This window comes from Dermacentor andersoni, chromosome 5 (assembly GCF_023375885.2).
Source record: "Dermacentor andersoni chromosome 5, qqDerAnde1_hic_scaffold, whole genome shotgun sequence".
NCBI lineage: Eukaryota > Metazoa > Arthropoda > Arachnida > Ixodida > Ixodidae > Dermacentor > Dermacentor andersoni.
The window spans coordinates 182286592-182307221 of NC_092818.1; the positions used below are offsets into that span (position 1 = coordinate 182286592).

Consider the following 20630-nt stretch of genomic DNA (forward strand, 5'->3'; position numbering starts at 1 on the left):
CGTTGCCCCTAAACGCACCGAGAAACTGGGCGTTGAACTGAGGTGCAATCCGGACATGCGTCCATTGCGAGAAGATATAGCGCGCAACACATCGGCCTTATAAATGCAAAGTAATATATGTCATTTTACCAAATCATTTTCGTTGTTATTTTCAGACGCAAATGTTCGCTGGGTGTTGGCCGCACTGCAATGACGGAGTTAATGGCGGATAATCATAGCCCCATGAACGACACCAAATACTCAACCCTCTGTACATTCAGACCACAGAGTTTCTTAGCATTGCTTTAAAAAAAAGAAAGCGCTGTGTTGCCGTCGTGTTGTATGCAGGATACCTACATGACCTAGTTATCGTATGCGTGAGAATGTCTGAAGTGGGAGCGTCGGATCTTTCTCGAAGAGCAAGCTTGAACATCTTGAAGACGTGTTTGGCGAACTGTGCGTTCCGCGTATCGGCATGGTTGATTCTCTACTAAAACAGCGTGCAGAATGTTGCTTATGTAAGGGCACTTTCTTTATCAGAACATAAGCGTGCACGCTGGGTTACACAGTTATATCAAATATGAACAGTATACCGACGGGTCGCTAAAGCTGGAGGAAACGTGAGAAGTTTTCGCTAACTGTGCGTCGGTTTCAGTCGCATGGGTTTCAATTTTATTCGCTTGCTTTTTGTACCAGATTAATTACATATTATTGCAAGAAATACTATCGGATAATCAATACTTTTCACAGAGGTTTCATACAAAAAAAAACTCTTTATTTGCGCAACAGAAAACATGTTTTAGGTCAAGCCAAGTTCAAGACGAGTCTTCCTTATACCGGCATTCGTATGGCGTCCGCTAGGAAGTCATGTAGACGGTGGTGCGAAATTTTACTTTTCTCTACGTAATGTTGTAGAAAGCCATAAAAAATATTGCTGCTCATAACCTTTGGTGCCTTACTGTCTCGTAATGCACTTTGTCCAGAAATGTTGCTCTGCGGGCGCTCTACAAGACTAGACGTCCATTGGTTATTTAGTCTCTGTGATCTCGAGTGCCTGAAATTGCGTTACCTGCTTACGAAAACGTCAAGGACCGTGGGAAATCTGTAGGATATATACTAAATGAAATATCTTTCAGCAGCCGAACGCATTTTCGAAGCTGGTCAAAATACAAAACTTGTGCTATTGGTACAATGGGCAAGAAAAGGAAAAAGGAAATGAAGGAAAAGGAATCTGCCTTTTTTTTTCTTTTTTGCGGTAAGGACGTCAATAACTAACTCATAGCGATCACAGCTCCGAGTGCCGCCCCCACATCTATCGTCAAGTGTTCCGTCCAGATGGCTATTAACGTGAAGAGTTGTTTGCGTTATAGCGAGCAACACGCATAAATTGCTTGACGTCATGTGGTGAGCGCAGCACGTCGTCGCTTTAGGCAAAAAGCTAGATGCAAATATGCCTGGAGAAAAATTATTTTGGTGCGCATAAAGAGAGAGAAAGAGGAGAGAGAGAAAACGCATAACGCTGTGTGGGCCTTTCCTTGTGGGCGTCATGCAAGGGACCCGTAAACGCTTGTGCCAGATAACTCGAAGGCAGTAAAGATAATTAACAAAAAGAAAAAAAAGAAACGAAAAGAATAAGAGCTGTCGCTGCAAAAAAAAAAAAAAAGAAAAAGGGGGACCAGTAGATAAAAAGCCTGTTTTAACCGAACATTTTAGCCGACTTTGACAATGCCACCTAATTTACACCAAAACTGGATCATATCCAGTATTTATTTTTCCTTGCAAACGTCTCAGAACGGCGAGCGCTTCAAAAATATAAATCGGTTTTTCTCCCAGTGTAGAGACATTACTGTCCGCACTTCTGTTATTTTTTTTTGTTCTTTGCTCTTACTTTAGTTTATTTAGCTTTGGATTTTGGATAGCTGACATTTCAGCAGGCCGGATTTCGCACATTTTCGCACCTAATAAACAAGACTTCCACACATAAGAGAGCTGATAAGCGCAGCCTAAGGCGTGGCGAGGTGCTGTGTATACGCCCACGGCTGTGTTAAAAAATAAGTGTCTGTTTGCGCGCGATAGCAGATTATGGCATGGCCTTTTCTTTTTTTTTTATGGGTGCGCGTAAATAAGAAATTCGGCCTCAAGATAACCGGAGACTCCAAGCTTCGTTGACCCGGCCAGTGCTGTGTTGGAAAAACGAAAAAGATATGCACTGCTTCATGCGGCCATCATGGTCCACGGGATCGAGACGAAAGATGGCCCGCTTCCAAACCCTGCCACATTTGACTGCAGCTTATGAATTGTATACGGCTGTTCGTACACGACTTTTGCGTGAGTTCTTCGGGACGTTACAACCATGAGATTGTATATTAAAAAATATGAGAGGGAAATGTAGCGCTAGCGTACACGCGAGCAGCCGGTTTGGCGATTCAAGCACGACGGGTGCTTTTGATTTGTCCGAACTTAACCGGTTCTCTCTTTCAGCGACCTAGTGGCTCCTTTTTGGGGGGGATTCTTTATGCCTAATGTTGATCACTCATTCACTATGCAATTTTAATCAGTTTAAGATAATCCTTGATTGTCCCCATTGGACTCAGTTTATAGCATCTACCTCTGCTTCTAAAAAGAAAGTAAATAATATAATATAATATAATACAATATAATATAACATAATATAATATAATATAATATAATATAATATAATATAATATAATATAATATAATATAATATGTCCACAATGAGCGTTCTCGTGCATATATTCGTTGTCATATTTTCCGGCACATCTGCGCTATATCTCAACATCTTATCTGTAATACGCGACGTTGTAAACTGATTTCGTTCTTACTACTAACAGTTAATTTTGTTAAGCAAGGTTACATTGCAAACAGAGAGTGAAATGAGCAATTAGGGAACATTAATAAACAGAGATGCAATCGCAAATAAGTCGACGGCAATTAAAAAGAAACCTCAATTATCAAGTTATTCGGCGGCTGGTGTAGCAGTAGTATCATTGGAATTTCGAGATGACAGTGGTATGCAATATTGTTATCTTGTAGATTGAATGATATAGTGGTGCTGAAGCGAGCCCTCAAGTAATGTTCTTATACCTATATTGGAGGGGGGGGGGGGGACACACAACATGAACTGCGTTGCTAGAAAGCCAGCATGCCTACAACATAAGAATCGCGATGAATCATCTGGAGCTGCACAACCTCGACGAGACATGATTTAACAGACGACGATTGTACGTATGCAGTTCATCCATTGTAACAGTGCATATATCGGCAGTTCTCCAGCAAACTCAGTGGCGCGCTGCTGCTGTTGATATAGGGTGTTTTATGGAGCAATGGCCAATGGTGGGCAAAGAGCGCCAACCAACTGAACACTCATTCTCAGTGTATTGCGATACTTTCATTGATACCAGCTTGTGGAGACGATGATATGCACTATAGCAGGCGCCAGGTACACCTGAGAAGATGTTACTGACATCTCTGGTGTGTTGACGCCCCTTGTTAACGGCGACGAAGAATCGTTTGAAATGAGGAACCGCGGTTCGTTGGTTGAGCGACGACACCAGAAAGAGGCCGCGCAAAGTATATCCCTGTCTGCGTTCATACGCCTGAATTTATTGATTTTTACAAGTTCATTTCGACATTTCGACCGACAGCGACCTAGAAATGACATTGACATTAGATACGCTATTGAATATATGACATTCCGCTACACAGAATGAAAGTCGCAGGTTCGAAACGAACACACACACACACACACACACACACACACACACACACACACACACACACACACACACACACACACACACACACACACACACACACGCACACACACGCACACCGCACAATCCATCGCGCAGTGGTGGAATGTAAATGACGCGAAGCCTGTTTGAGTTAGCGAGGTAGCAGCAGTAGCGGACGACACGAGCACAGCCCCGTCGCCTATAGTGGTCACTTTACTTCGTGACGATGAGGACGAAGGCGATGTACGTATGATGCTTGCATGAGGGAAGAACGTTGACGAGAAGTGTATGCACAGAGAACATCCATTCTGCGGGATCGGCCAGGAATGGACACATATGCAGTATCCAGCAGCAAGTTGTCTATTCATGTGCGTACGCAGTGACCCAAGTTGTCCATATTTCCCCAAATATATATCTGGCAAGTTAACGACGATGGTCGTCAAACCTCGGAGAAGAGGCAAATAAAACTTCGATTTAAACAACGAAATTAACGCATATGTGCGTATGAGCATTGGATACACGTTAAAAGATCCCAGGGGACCGAAACTGGGCCCGAATTCGCCAAGCTTTTCGTTTGTGAACATTTTTGCCACTGGACTGCCAGCTTTGACAATAATTTGCCCAGCATCACGATTGGCTGGAATTTGCTCGTACGAACAATCTTTTTGTGAATACGTACGGACCCTGATCCGGGGCATTTGACAATACGGTGCCTCTCGTAGCCCGTCTGTTGCTTTCTGACACACTCTTACTGAGATCCATCACGCAGATGCACTTCCTTTGTGTGCTGTTGTTACAAATCGATTAAAAAACAAAGCAACAAAGCAACAAGAAACAGAAACTTCACATCGCTCAGAGCTCGCAACAACGCCTGTTTTATTCATGTCTCCAAGTGGTCTCCGTCTATCCTACACGGCTCTGTCCTCGTGTGCAGGCCTCTTTCTCTTTTGTTCGGCGTTTCTCCATGGTGCTCTTGTATTTGCCATGAGCGGTGCGGTGCGGGGGACGAGGCTTCGTGCGACGGGTATCGACTGACCGTGCACCCTTTCTCGGCCCCCTCTCTCCCTGTCCGTTTGCTATCACCTCCTCTCCCTGTTGATTCCACGGCGGAGCACAAAAGCATGCAGCAACAGTTGGCGCGCGCGTCCTGCAGATACTTCCGCTTCGTGGTGGCCACTCCGGATGTACCGAGGCAGGGAAGGAAAGGCACTTTGGCGCTTCATTCGCGCGCGCGTTTTGTTGCGGTTTGGGCATTTCTGTGTTCCCTTTTTTCCGGTTGCGTCCCCCGTCTGTGGTATATCGGTTCCTGGCTGGGCTGCCCATGCTCCGAGAGCGCGCCACCGGCGGTCTCCGCGCGCTTGCGTGAGACGCGTTGTGGTCGTCCGTGTCCTCGTAGCGTTGAAAAATGGATTAACGCCTGACCGAAGCCGTCGCCGCTGTGTTTGCTGCAGGTGCGCTCTTTTCCATGATGGGCGCTGCGTGCTACGATGGATTTTGGTGGCGGTGAGCAGACAAAAAGCGAGGAAATGAACGCGGAGGATAAACTTTCTTCGCTAAGAGCGTCGTCTTTTCGGTGTTTTGACGTGGTCGCGTTTTTCACTATCGTATTTCGGACTGGCAAATATGCACAATTATTTGCGAGACCAAGCATCTCGGGAAATCGGCATCGACCGTAACTGCCCCTGAGTGCTCTTGCGTACAGCGCGGCGGGAGGCCAAAGTGTGCACTTAAAGGAAAAGGCGTATACTAACAAGCCCACCTGCGTGCGCCGGCTGCCAGGCTGTACACTCGACCGATTCTTCGTTAAGTAACTCACTTGGGATTGTGCTTGGAAATTTTTTACAACCGAGGATGTTCAAACGCTTCCGTCACAAGAACAGAATATCTTGCTCTGCTCTGACGACATCGGAGCGTAGTCGACCAACCCGATGTACTCAATCATGTTGTTGAAGACTTTACGGGCTTGGCGTGTTCATTTTGGCGGTGCATTTCGTATAGCTTTAGTGCATGGTTTGCTGACCACTGAATTTTCTCGGTCCTGCCTTTGGTATAACAGCTTACGGGGGGCACAAGCTTGGCATTAATACGGAAATGCAGGGTGCACCGGGCAGCTGTGTAGTATCTGTGACGACAGGTTGTTTGCTTCAGTAAATAAAATAACTTGTAAATGCACTTTTCACGTTACATAACCTGGGTGTAAAGTTGTGATTTTGGACGCCTGAGGCAAATGAATGAGAATACACGGTTTGCCGCCGCCCTAGTTAGAGCGCAGAAGCGGTTTGAATTACATTTTAACGCGACAGCGTTAAGGAGATCATGTCGCAGAAAAGCCGGTGTCGTCGGCGTCGGTGGCGTTGGCCGTGAGCGATAAATCCCAGAAGGCACTTCATAAATAAAAAACATCTTGCAAGATGGGCTCGTGGGAATCGAACCAGGGTCTCAGGAGTGTGAGACGGAGACGCTACCACTCAGCCACGAGTTAGTTCCTTCAAAACGGGACAAAATCGACTCTAGTGAATGCGGTCTTGCCTTAGAAACGTGCCGTAGAAAGTTTTACTGCGGTGTATATTGGTAATTATGACCATGTTACTTACAGAAGTCGCAGTTTCACAAGAAGCGAAGTACGTTTCCGCTACATTTCTTCTGCGCACACGCAGAGCCATCTTGCGGCAAACACAGACGACTCCCTCCTCGCAATGTACGGCGCTGCCCCGACACGTGGCGCGCCACTCGCCCCATGATCCCGTCCGCCTTCATGGCGCGTCGGGGCCCGGCTATCTGTGCCGATCGCGACGTTTGGCTTGCGTAGCGCGTTTGAGTAGGCGGCGCGAACGGGGTGCGATAACGCTATCGCGTTCCACTCTTGTAAGCGAAGCTTAAGCGTCCTCCAATTTTTTTTTACGTTTTGATTTAAAATACTTGCCATCCCGGCTCTGCGAAAGTGGATGCGTCCAGCGAAACTGTTGAACTTCACCACTAGAACTGCTGAGGGGGGGGGGGGGAGGTATGCAATGCTTTATGGCTTTAGAGTTATGGTAGTAGTGCCATTTCAGAATAATGGTTATTTTGACAGCACGCCGCCGCTCATAGCGGTGCTGCAACAACGTTGAAATCAGTTTCTAGGCTGGTTATTTTATATACGAAAGGATAGTGACGTCACTTCACACATCTCAAGCTGCCGTCGTCGCGGCAGCTTGCGCAACAGTAATCGTTACCGGAAAACGTATGCGGGGAGCACTACATGCGTCGCATTCTTATTAGGAGCGCCTTATCACGAATTATGAGGTTCGGATGCTTCTTTTGAGTTTGGTGTTTACTAAAAAATTTTGAAACGGGGGTATGAACCATTGATGATGGTAGGTTTCTGTAGACGGACGCGAAGGTAACCCGGGATCCTAGCCATATAGATTCGCTGCAAAACATTCCCGCAAGAAGAGCAAGGAAGACTTCGACGGGATGCCGGCCGCAAAAATAATCCTGGGTTGACAGCGAGCCGAACCTGCATACGATTCAGGCAAATCGGATGCGAATGAAAACGACGCGTGTTGAACAAGGGAAAAATAAGTATTTGTACACAAGTGGTGAAGTGAACCTGTTGAAAGACGGTCGACTAAATGATTCTGTGTGAGCAGCTTGAAGACGTTTTGTCCAGCACTACGACAAATATCGACAGCCAAATAGAGGCAGAAAATTCATCTCCAAATGCAGCGGTCGCGGTTCACAAGAAAACGATTACTGCGTGCGCTGCCCCTGGTAGATTCTCATTCCTTTCTGCAGCTCAAGCCTTCTGAAGTCGTCGCTTGTGAGCAGCCCAAACTAACGAACAGCATCATCAGGCTGATCCACTACTCGCCTGCACTTTCACATGACACAAGAGAATAAATATCACCTTACGCTACGCTACAACATACATCGTGAACGCTGTGATGCAGTGCCGTAATTCATTTAAAGATACTGTTTGCTTTAAAATCATGGCTTTCTTATTTTACGCGTGCGACCGAAGAATTACCCTACATATTCAAATATACGTGTACGATCATCAAGAGTCCCAACTATTGTTTTGCATGCTACAAGCTAATCCTCTCATGGAGCTAATCATAGATTATCGAAGAAAGTAAGAAAGAGTTATTTTTCACAAAACAAGTTTATTTCTATTGGCGAAAAAGATTGTTAATTTATACTGCAAATGTGTACAGCTCCAGACAAATTAACATACATCTTGTTTATAATAGCACCCGTACGGGCAAAGAAATAAATCCAGGGAGTTTATTTGTGACAGCATCAATATTTATTCGATCGTATTTTACATTCATTCAAACCAAGTCCTTTCGATTACACATTTCATGGCATAAGAACACTCCGGCTCTGCCCGAATTACATTCGCATACGACCACCTACATACTGTTTCGTGAAACAAACTTTGACTCTCTTATCACTGTAGAAGAGCTGATGAAGGGCTATTTCGTTGATGTGCCATTTGTGCTCCTGTTAGTAGACTTAATTTTGAGGTGTTTACCGAACTAAACAACTGCGTTAAGAGCTCTTTATTTTTGCCTGCCAAATTAAAAAAAAAATATACAGCTGACGGACAAGGCAAGTACGTTTGCTTCGCAATTGACAGGGCTCCGCTGCATTCAGAAATCAGCTACTGTCTATGATGTCACTGTGAAGACGGTTTCCAGTTTAAACTGTGTAATAAATACGCAGCATTTCCACTGTAACACAGCCACTGCGGCACACGACGCACGCCGCTTGTGACAGGGCTCTGACCGCGTCGCCACGTTTGTCGTCATTAAGCGGAGAAGCGCTGAACTATTTGCTTCCCGCCCGAGAGACGGCACACCTACCTATTTAGCCACCGTAGGGAGGTTAACCACAGGAAGCTCTGGTTGACTGCCCGGTACGCGGGGGAAAGGGTTAGAGGATAGGAAGAGACAGGAGAACGAACCAAGTAAGGCACATACACAGTCAAGCACAAGCAACAGTATAGCAGGCAGCGTTCTCAACGCTTCTTATGTAGGCCCGTGGACCTCAGGAGCTTCATCAACGCCCTCATCTCTTTGGCTGTGCACGTACCTGCTGAACAGAGCGAGCGACTTAGATACCGGATAGCGAGTGTACACGAGAAAAAATATAATTATTACAGCTGACATGTACTGGCGCACATTTCCGCATAAATTTCCAATAAGGGAGAGTCTGGTTGACTGAAATGAGGAAAGCTTGCTGACCACACCGTAGCCGTATATATAGGGTGCGGCTGACACTTAAATATCGGTCAGCTGCGTGAGGGAGGAGAAGGGACGGAAAGATGATAGAGCTAGACCATTAATAGGCGCATTGTATTAGTTAATTACTTATCTTCCAGGCACGCCCCAAATGTTTTCGCACATTTATTTGGCCTCTCTGAAGTGAAGAGTGGTCTGGAAACAGTCACACCTACGAACAGGCCTGTTAAAGCAAATATATCCAATCACGTGCACATGCCTATCGATCGCTTCTATCCTTACAGCCAAAACACTGATTGTAGTGCGCTTCCTGTAAGAAAGGAGAGCGCCTTGGTGGGTGGCCATTCAAAAGTTTTCATAATACATCGATGTCCGTGCAGTTTGTGCCAGAGCTATTTAGCCTCTACTTAGGCGAAGCGTACAGCGTCTGTAGACAGGACTTACTCCGTACATGTGGCGCACCAAGACCATGCTACTTTCTTTTTTTTTTTTGTAGTGAGTTGAAATCGACACAGTCCGTATACATTCGCGCACGTTTATTAGCACTCAGTGGACGAACGTGTCATTCACGTGCTTTGTCAGGCGTCTTAGTAGCTTTCAATATGCTGACATGCGCCTGCGAAAGTCTATGCCCAAATTCAATAGGTTCCATGAATAATGTGTACCGAAGGTTTTGTGCACAGATTTTCTCAAGGGCCAAGACAAATCCTTGTCATTGCTACACGCACAGCAGAAGGCACTGTGTTGCTAAATTTTTCCCGATCAGTATACGAAAAGCAAAGCAAAACAAAAACAACTGCGTGTAGTTTGTCAACGCCCTAGTTACTATATAGCAAGTCGGACAAATAAAGCTAGCAGAACGAGAACATGCGTCACACAGCCCAGGTGCTGACCTGAAGGCGTTAAGTGTTGGTCTGGTGTATTTTACGGCAAGAAGCCAGAGAGGCAGCCATTTCCAATGCGCGGTCGAACCACTTGTCTGGTATCCCCAGGTAGAACTGCGTCTCCACGGACCACATTGTCGAAGAAACCACGCCGTTCAGCTCCTTCTGCAACTTGCGCGACGCCTTGTCACACAGCAACTCTGGCAGGGCCCGGCAGCATTGTTCCTCCCTTGGGGGTGATGAAAAGAATTAGAAGGCGCAGTTTTACACTTACGGCCGTGCACCTAATATCGCGCATGCAGTTACGTTATAGGGACACTATAGAGACAAGTAAGTTGACGTGTGATGGTAAATCAGCCTTCTACAGTGAGGCACAGCCACTCTTACGGAGAGGTGGTTAATGAGCCAGAAAAAAACGAAAAAAAAAGATCACTGGCGATTACGATACTACCTAATGCGAAACTTGAGCGCAGTTCTAAGCGTGTTTTAATTTCGCGATATATTGACTGACACGGACAATCTATCTCGTGCAGCACGTTCTGTGTCGTACGCCAACCTGTCTCGTGCGCCACGCGCGGCCGCGCGGGCCCTATCTTGAAAGCGCTATGTGATGGGGACGGAGTGCGTTGAGTGTATACCTTCGTATGCGCTGTGTTCTTGCCGCTTTGTTGGCGTTGAAGCGAGAGGCAGCACGAAGGTCAATTCGCTCGCTGCTTCGGGCCCGATCTTGAAAGCTATCGACTTACGTGGCGCGCACGGACGTACGGGTTTCCTCGTTGGGTAGGCATTAGAAACGCTTACGCAATTAAAATGAATGTTCTGCTTTTATTTTCCCTTCTAGTAATTAACTTCTTACCGCGAAGTTAACGAAAATATACGCTTGAAAGAACAAGGCCCGCATTCACAAAAAAAGGTCTTATGATAGAATTATTCTTAAGAGCAAAATACGGTCAATAATAATGCTGGACATAATTGCTAATGAAGGCTGCTGGTCAATGACAAAGAGCACTTAGAGACGAAAAGCTTTGTCAATACGGCCGCAGTTTATCAGTCTAAACTGCTTAGGAGATACTCTTCGTAAGCGTCAGAAATGCTTGGAATCTGTGGGGACAAAGTGTCGGGGAGCGGTTTCACGCTCCATTGAGTTGCCGTGGCGAGCATGTGTGGAAATAATGACCTCAATATTTTGCGGACGGAAGGGGCATTTCGATGATTCTGTTAAAAGCAAAAGCTTTAAGCACAACGAAGACCTCTCGTGCACTGGACTTGAATTGCAGCTAGAAATATCTATATTAATGCACAAATGACGAGCATCATTAAGCACTATCGAACACGTTCTTTGTCATTGTGCCCGATACAGCGCACACAGACAGTCACTCGCTACCGCGCTGGCGCGTCTTGACGACCGGCCGCTTTCGGAGCAGACAGTTTTGGAACGCTGTCCTATACAGTCGTCAGCACAAGACAGTGAAGGCGCTCTTGAAATTTTTACGCTCGAGTGGCTTATTGGAGAGACTGGAGTTCTCGTAGGCGGTCGCGACCTTTCCTGTCTTTTTTTCCCGTTTTCTTACTTTTTCTCTCCGCTGTTCTTTCCGTTTTTCATTTCGACTTACCCTACCCCCAGTGCAGAGTAGCAAATCAGAATCTTATCCGGTTAACCTCCCTGCCTTTTCCACGCTGTTAATCTCTCTTTGTCTCTCTCTAAGCCCACCGGTACTTTCATTGGAATAACAGTACAGTGTGTGTTATACTGTGTACATGGCAAAGAAAGCAGCAAGGATGCAATCTAGTTTAATTCCCTATAGAAGAGCTTCGCAGTGTTCGGTATTTAAACCGGTAGCAGTATCTACGAATGATGTGCCACAGAGCTGAAGAGATTATCAGCGGACAAGCGACTAAACATACATGCATAACCATGAAAAAAAAAAAAAGACATGGTGCAGGATCGAATCATCTTCGATGATTGTCAAAGAGAGAGAGAGAGAGAGAATGAAGAGGAAAGGCAGGGAGGTTAACCAGATATGAGCCTCCGGTTTGCTACCCTACACTGGGGATGGGGGATAGGGGTTAGAAAGATGACAGAGATGAAAACGCTAAAAAAAAGGAAAAAAAAATACGCACACATGGAGATGATTGTCAAAGTAAGTGAATATCTTATCCGGACTGCAGAAATCAAATGCACACACTTGCAACGTATTTCCGAGGTATACTGCTGCCGCAGATTAAGTTGTTTGATGATGGCGGCGTAAATTACTCCCGAGCTGTTTTGTTAGAGACGGCGCGACGATGACGGTGTGACGACGATGGAATGATGGCGATGGAGTGATGACAACGGATGACGGTGCGACGACAACCGCAGCATGACCAAGGTAGCATGACGACAACGTGATCACCACAGTGTGGGAAGGATGATGGCACGGCAACGGCCGAGAACCTGCGCTTACTTCTCCTCTTGTTTACTAGATACTCCTCCGACCATTCGCTTAAGATCATGCAAATCTAATGCACTGTGGGAGTCGGTTTAAGCGAAGCTGCTGAATGCGGTTAGCCGGCAAGAAGAAACGGCGCATCTCGACAAGAGGCGCGTAGCGGGTTTGTCAGCGTACAGGTCAACCTCACAACCGTTTGCCCAAGTGACGGACAAGCGCGACACGTGGCCACCACAGACCACGGAACCTAAACCTTCAGACGCCACAAACCTCTCACCTCAATGCACGTGAGGCTCAAAATGCACGGCGCTAGCAGCGGAGAAAGTCCGGCCACCGACCCCCACGAACGGGTGGTACAGCCAAATGAAGACATTTGTGTTAAAAAAATTCGATGTTTCGCCCTAAGGGCGAATCACTGAAAGCGATAGCAAAGTTTAGCGCCGCGCTGAAACCCTTTGGACGGTGTTCAACAATACGCGAGGGCCACATGTTGGTACGACGTCAATCAATCAATCAATCAATCAATCAATCAATCAATCAATCAATCAATCAATCAATCAATCAATCAATCAATCAATCAATCAATCAATCAATCAATCAATCAATCAATCTTAGTCAACACTTAATCAATCTTAATCAAACGTGGAATAATGTATTCTTGTCGACGCACTTGGTCTCGCCTTCCTCCATATGCCACAATTCGTTCTGCTGGTGGTGCGTGTTGATGGCGTAGTGGTATTCGAGGCAGGCGTGCCAGAGAGCTGTGTCGCGAACGTCTTCCCAACGCTCGCAGTATCCCGCCAGCATCACGGGGTCCAACTTGTCCACGTCGTGCACGGACGAAGACGCGTTGGCAGTCAGCGGCACGGCCATGCCCGCCGCTTCCATCAGGCCTCGCGTGATCTGCACGTCCCCGAAAAGACAACCAGGCTTCCTTTACGGAGATTTAAAAATGTAGGAAATACAGAATGCACTTAGGTTACTAGCGTACAGTAAACAAAAAATGCTTCGATTATACAATGTTAGCTAAAGCTGCTAGAAATCTTTTGTTATCGTAAATTTATACTTCACCAGGAAGATGGTTGCATTCCGTGGATAACCGAAGGAAAAATGACTGCAAAAAATTTTTTGGTGTGGCATGATTTGAGACCAAACTTATAACTCAACACACGTACATATATCATCATCAACAACCTATGTTTAAGTCCACTGCAAGCCGAAGGTCTCTTCCTGCGGTCTCCAGTTACCCCTGTCTTGCGCTAGCTCATTCCAGCTTTCGCCTGCAAATTTCCTAACTTCAATAGTTCACCTAGTCTTCTGCCGTCCTTGACTGCGCTTACCTTCCATTGGCACCCACTATTCTGCAACTCTAATGGTCCACCGGTTATCTACTCTACGCATTACATGGTGTGCCTAGCTCCATTTTGTTCTCTTAGTTTGAACTATAATATCGGCTATTCCCGTTTGCTCTCCGATACCCCACCGTTCTCTTTCTGTCTCTTCACCTCATCCCTAACATTCTTCGTTCCATCGTTATTTTCGCGGTCCTTAACTTGTTCTTGAGTTTCCTTGTTAACCTTGAAGTTTCTGCCCCATGTTTTTGCAGAAGTAGAATGTAATTATTGTACACTTTTCTTCTCAACGATCCTGGTAAGCTCACAGTCAGGATTTGGTAATGCCTGCCGTATTCACTCCAATCTATTTTTTATTCTTCTGTAAATTTCCTTCTCATGATCAGGGTTCCCTGTGAGTAATTGACCTAGGTAAACGTACTTCTTCACAGACTCTGGAGGCTGACTGGCTATCCAGAATTCTCGTTCCCTTGCCAGGCTATTGAACATTATCACTGTCTTATACATATTATTCTTTAACCCCATTCTTACACTTTCTCGATTAAGGCCCTCAATCTTCGTTGCAATTCGTCCCCAATGTTGCTGAAGAGGATAATGTCATCTGCAAACTGAAGGCTGCTGAGATATTCGCCGTTGATCCTCACTCCTAAGCCTTCCCAGTCCAGCAGCTTGAATACTACTTTAAAGCATGCAGTAGGGATAGATTGTAGAGATGGTGTATCTTTGCGTGACCCTTTTCTTGATAGGTAACCTTCTACTACCTTAGTGCCTTAGAGAATACCTTAGTAACTTGCGATTCACTGATGATATTGCCTTGCTTAGTAACTCAGGGGACCAACTGCAATGCATGCTCACTGACCTGGAGAGGCAAAGCAGAAGGGTGGGTCTAAAAATTAATCTGCAAAAAACTAAAGTAATGTTTAACAGTCTCGGAAGAGAACAGCAGTTTACGATAAGTAGCGAGGCACTGGAAGTGGTAAGAGAATACATCTACTTAGGACAGGTAGTGACCGCGGATCCGGGTCATGAGACTGAAGTAATCAGAAGAATAAGAACGGGCTGGGGTGCGTTTTGCAGGCATTTTCAGATCATGAACAGCAGTTTGCCATTATTCCTCAAGAGAAAAGTATGTGACAGCTGTGTCTTACCAGTACTCACGTACGGGGCAGAAACCTGGAGGCTTACGAAAAGGGTTCTACTTAAATTGAGGACGACGCAACGAGCTATGGAAAGAAGAATGATAGGTGTAACATTAAGGGATAAGAAATGAGCAGATTGGGTGAGGGAACAAACTCGAGTTAATGACATCTTAGTTGAAATCAAGAAAAATAGATGGGCATGAGCAGGACATGTAATGAGGAGGGAAGATAACCGATGGTCATTAAGGGTTACGGACTGGATTCCAAGAGAAGGGAAGCGTAGCAGGGGGCGGCAGAAAGTTAGGTGGGCGGATGAGATTAAGAAGTTTGCAGAGACAACATGGCCACAATTAGCACATGACCGGGGTATAGTTGGAGAAGTATGGGAGATGCCTTTCCCCTGCAGTGGGCGTAGCCAGGCTGCTGCTGCTGCTGCTGAAGATGTTGATGAACTTTCTACTATTCTTGTGGAGAACCAAGGTAGCTGTGGAATCTTTGTAGATCTTTGCCCAGATATTCACGTACGGCTCCTGTGCTCGTTGATTACGAAATATATGACTGCTGGTATATCTACTGAATCAAATGCCGTTTCATAATCTATCAAAGCTATGGCATATAGAGGTTGATTGCACTCCGCAGATTTCCGAGTTACCTGAATGATGACATGGATGTGACCTATTGTACAATATCCCTTTCTGAAGCCAGCCTGTTGTCTTGGTTGACAGAAGTGTTAACCTGATTCTATTGGAAGTTATCTTGGTGAATATTTTATACAATACTGAAAGCAAGCTAATGCACCTATAATCCTTCAATTTTTTTAACGTCTCCATTCTTATGGATTAACATAATGTTGGCATTGTTCCAGCTCTCTGGTACACTTGAAGTTTTGAGGCTATGCTTGTAAAGGGCCGCAAGGTCTTTTAGCGTGATGTCTCCGCCATCCTTGATTAAATAGACTGTTGTTCCATCTTCTTTTGCCGCTTTTGCCCGGGTAATGTCTTGAAAGGCCCTTCTAACTTCATGGCTAGTTATTAAAGGAGCCTCTGTATCCTGTTCATCACTACTTCGAATGAAGGTATAGCGTGGCTGCCCTGGTACTGTACAGGTGAGTATAAAATTCTTGTGCTGCTTTTACTATATCATCGAAATTGCCGATGGCTAAATTGGCCTGTTTCTTCTTGACTTATCTTTCAGTGCATACATCTTGCCTTGTCCGATGCCAATTTTTCTTCTCACTTATTTTATGTTGCGCCCATTTTTATACTGCTCCCCCAATCTTGCCCACGTTATAATTTCGCATATTCCTAATTTCTTGTTGATCAGTTTTGACAGTTGAGCAAATCCTATCTGATCTCTGGAGTTGGACACTTTAATGTTTTGTCGTTTCTTTATTAGAACCTTTGCTTCTTTGGAGAGCTTACCTACTGGTTGCATTGGTGCATTACCTTCCACCTCAATTGCTGCTTCTGAAATTAGCCTAGTTACGGTTTCATTCATTATCTCTATGTTATCTACATTTTCCTGTTCTAAAGCTGCATATTTATTTGCGAGCACCAGCATGAATTCGTCTGCTTCTACCCTTACTGCGTCTAAATAGGCCTGTTTCTTTTAGACTAATTTTACTCTTTCTCTCTTCGAATTGAGAGAAACCTTAGACTTCTGTAACTTATGGTCACTGCACTTTACCCTACCTTGCACTTCTGCATCCTGCACTATGCTGGTATCGGCAGAGAGTATGAAATCTATTTAATTTCTTATTTCTCCACTATCTCCAGGTCCACTTTCTGTTACTGCGCTTCCCGAAGAAGGTATTCATTATTCGGAGCATATATTTCTTGCTCAGGACGAGCAAGGCGTATAATCGTTTTCACGAATTTTACCAGCATCTCCTCTCTAGCGTTCCCAGAATCGGTAGCGTAGTTGCCAATTGCTTGTTCCCAGCCTGCATTTTCCCTGCTTTTTCATTGAAGTCGCCCATGACGACAACGTACCGACTTTCACCTTTCTCATATATATATATATATATATATATATATATATATATATATATATATATATATATATATATATATATATATATATATATATATATATATATATATTTGTTGAGTGAGCTCCCGAAGAACACTTTGCAATGTGTTGAACGCGGTTTAAATGTTGAATCTGGGACTTCAAAGAGGTGCGACGTAATGCCAATGCATTTCTCTCGAATTTACCGCGAAATAGCCCCTGAATTTTTCGGTCTATCTGTGTAGGGACAACGAACGTAGATGGGATATTGCGAAAACATACTAGCCCTGTAGAGGTGATGCACATTCACAAGACATGATTGACTGAGAAAGCTGCCTTCTACCCCTGGATTGCGTGCGCACTTAAGAGGAAGCTTTAGCTCGGGCCCAACTCCGACGCCGCCTATTCAAGTACATGTAAAATGCGAAAACGCTTTTCTGAGATAACCGCTGGACCGATTTTAATGACATTTGTTGCATTTGAGTGAGAAAGCTAAATTCTAGTGACTGGCGCAAGCGGAATTTCGATTTAGGGCTTACATTTTATGAAAAGGTTTATCAAAAATACGAAATTTTGAAAAATATAGGAGCACGAAGTTTACAAATTAATAAGTCTGCATCAAAAACAGATATCGCGGTTCTGTAAACGGCATCCATTATATCATTCAAAGCGGACAAATTCAATATGTCAGTATATATCTTATATGAATTTGTTACGTTGTTTACAAGGGTTCTGCAAAAGCTGTATTTCCATACTACTACATTTCTTTAGTTTCATGTGTAACATATCAATTTTGTCCGCTTTAGATATACTATCAGATGCAATTCACAGAATTGTGATATCATTTTTCCTTGCTGAGTTAGATAGTTGTAAACTTGATAGTTTCGTTTCCTGAAAATTTTCGATTTTTGCCAATTCTTAATAAAAACTTGACAATCTAAATCGAAAATTGGAAATCAACAGTCACTAGATTTTAAGTTTTTCCTTTAAATATAACAAACCTTGTCAAATTTGGTGGAGTGGTTGCCGAGAAAGACGAATTCTCCTTTTACATGCATTTAGATAGGAGCACCCGAGCTAAAGCTTCCTCTTAACGTCGTCTATGTTCCTGTTTTTCTATTCCCCCATGCAGGGTACCGATGAACCTCCCTGCCTTTATGTAATCATTTAAATCTCTATGGGAGCTCCTTGTTGAGGACTTAAAACAACATAATTAAAGATATTTGGTTGACATAACTGTTGTTGACATCCACATAACGGAAGCACTGCACGAATCGTAGCAGCACGAGACGCCGGCGCGTACCGCGAGTTGGCGAGGCCCTGGCGGCCCGAGACGCGCTTTCTCATTTTCCCGTTGCCTAGTGTTTCAATGAAAACGTCCAGCGAGCGAGCGAACGAACTAACGTTTACGTTAACGAGCGCTTCACTGCATTTTTTTCCTTGACAGACTGCAACTAATTGCGTAGCGTGCGCTTCGGCAGAGCGGCCGCCAACCGAAGCCTCAGCTAGCGACGCTTGTTCTCGTCTCTTGCTCCGTGTAATGCGATAGCGGCCAAAAGGGCGCGTCGAAAGCGTAGACGCTCGCAAAACACGCCGCACGTGCGCTTTAAGCTCACATTCAACGTACTTGGCTGGCTCTATTCCGTCGTCAAGTTTGCGGGCCTCAGCTACTTTTCATCCTTGACTGTTGATGACGGTAGTTATCTGTCTGGTCGCTGACCCACAAAAACGGTGAGATATCAAGAAAAAATTAAAAAAAAAGAAAGTGCCATGACTCGGAGAAGAATGCTTCGCATTAAAACAGCTGACAGAAATTTCATTTCTGGGATATTTACGTATGTTGTTCAGTTCCTCTGCAAATGTAGATGTCAGAACGTGTGTTAATTTGATTTGGAAGTTGCGCGTGGGGCTCAATTTAATTTTCCGCACTTCGGAACAAAGACACCAACGTGACGCGCGGGGAGGGCCGGAACGTGGAAGGGCTCTCGTGACGTTCAACGAGTACTGTTCACGTCATGAGCAGGTGCTGGGACGCGGGCATGCGCGGAAGCAGGAGAAAGGCGGACCGGCGGTGATCCTCATCTCGAATCTGAGTCTGAGGGCATGTTGTTGAGCCTGTGCCGGCGCTTGTAGCGTGGAGCATACCCACTAGTCGTCTTCACTCCGTTTCGCTGGCTCTTCTTGACCATTCATGCAGCACGTGCACAATGGGAAGCATGTGAGGCAGGAGGGAAGCACTGGGTTACTGGTGCAGCCGATGGCTCGATGCTCTTAAGCCTCTTCAACAAAATTAATACAGATGCCCTTAGCTTTTGAGGGCACTATACTATGCAGCGCTGACTGGCGAGTCCCATGCATGTCGGTGTTTCGGGACACCTACGAGAAGCATAAACTATATAGACCTGATAGGCAAACCAAACTATAGATAAATGGCTGAGAGATAAAACTATATCACATAGCTCTGGATGTGGACCACTCCGCCCTGGTTCCTCCTGTTTTCGCGCATACCCACGTTACAACATCTGTTCATGACGTAACAATTGTGTAATGTCACAGAACACAGTGTTCTGCGAGAGATTTCCGCCAGTGGCAAAATGGAATATGCTAAACTCGAATAGCAGCGCTCCTCGCGGCACATTTTGAATATGGTATGTACCGGAGATGGTGCACGGTGCAATATTTCTAGCAGACAGTTTTGCTTTGACTACGGGCTGACCTCAATGCTGCACTTACATGCCCCCTAAAGACATTTGTTAAAAATACAGGGGTGAAATTTTGTGCATTAGGAACAGGCGATTATCACAAACATTCTGATCTCCACTGTTTTCAAGCTTGAACAGCGAGAATTATTCTGCGTCGATTACCCTATCTTCAATATTCTGAAACAGTCGATCGTCGCAAAAACACCCTGATGTGGGCTGACACACGACGCGAGCAGACCGAGTAGGACGACAGATTGAGACAACCCAACGCTGGACACCGTTTACATGAACTCCCTTCAAGAAAATTGTGATTTAATCAGTAGCATGTGTTAAGAAAAAGTGAGAGAACAAAACATGTCGCGCGCAATACCGTTCGGTTCTTCACCGGTTGATTCGAGCCGCCAAAGAGGCTTGAGAGTGCTTACGTGGACCTTGGGAAGCTTGTCGGGCTCTCACCGCCACTGGTATCCTATCTGTCTCTTATAGGACTTGGTCTTCAATTCTCTTTCTCATGGTTTTGAAGATGTCAGCTAATCTGATGATGGTACTAAACTCAGTCACGAAAAGAAAAACGACGTGTCACTAATATTTTTTCCTTTTATGTTAATGGGACAGACAACCGCTCAGAACATGAATCAAGATAACCTCGCTGATTCAAAGATTGCCTATCATAGTGGCTAAAACGAGCCATGTTTTCTCATTTAGCGTGGATTTGTTTCTTTAATTTATCAGTAAAGGTCGAGAAAGATGATCTCTGGCGCCCCACGCAGCGAAAACATGAAGCTACATAAGAGGTCCACCACGTGACCTACTAGTGCACGCGGTTTCCTGGTCTTTTTATTAGCATTGAAATGCAGTATAATTTTTGTTATCGTAAGTTTTTCTGACTTACAATGTGCAGATAATAGTGAGCAGAAAAGTGGCGCTGCCTTCGCCTTCGTTTTCGATGAGTTGGCTTGGCTCGTCTATCGACAGAACAACAACGACAGTGGCCAGCCAGTCAGGACGTAGGCGTGTACTTGGGAAAGAACGCCGTAAAAATATAAGAAATGTCTGTAAAACAACGCGAACTTATTGCACCATCTTTTTATTTTCCAAAAGTGGTTGAAAAGTTCGAAATGTAGGTGGTTAATCGCAGTCTCACTCTCTCCTGTG

The 20630-nt window shown here is 45.0% G+C and overlaps 1 protein-coding gene across 7 annotated transcripts in view; it reads right to left on the reverse strand.

The window, feature by feature from the left end:
• Nucleotides 1-20630, reverse strand: part of LOC126531703 (uncharacterized) — a 53572-nt gene that overhangs the window by 21712 nt on the left and 11230 nt on the right. For 3 of the 7 annotated variants that reach the window (XM_055071402.2, XM_055071404.2, XM_055071400.2), the window contains exons 4-5: nt 12943-13175; nt 8000-10072 (exon numbers count right to left, since the gene is read on the reverse strand). The exons of 3 other annotated variants lie outside the window; for them this stretch is intronic. In XM_055071402.2, coding sequence (XP_054927377.1) covers nt 9862-10072; nt 12943-13175 — 444 coding nt within the window. In that variant the 3' untranslated portion in view covers nt 8000-9861. Of the gene's footprint in view, nt 1-7999; nt 10073-12942; nt 13176-20630 lie in introns of those variants that run through there. One more of the 7 variants, XM_055071401.2, reaches the window with a different exon arrangement.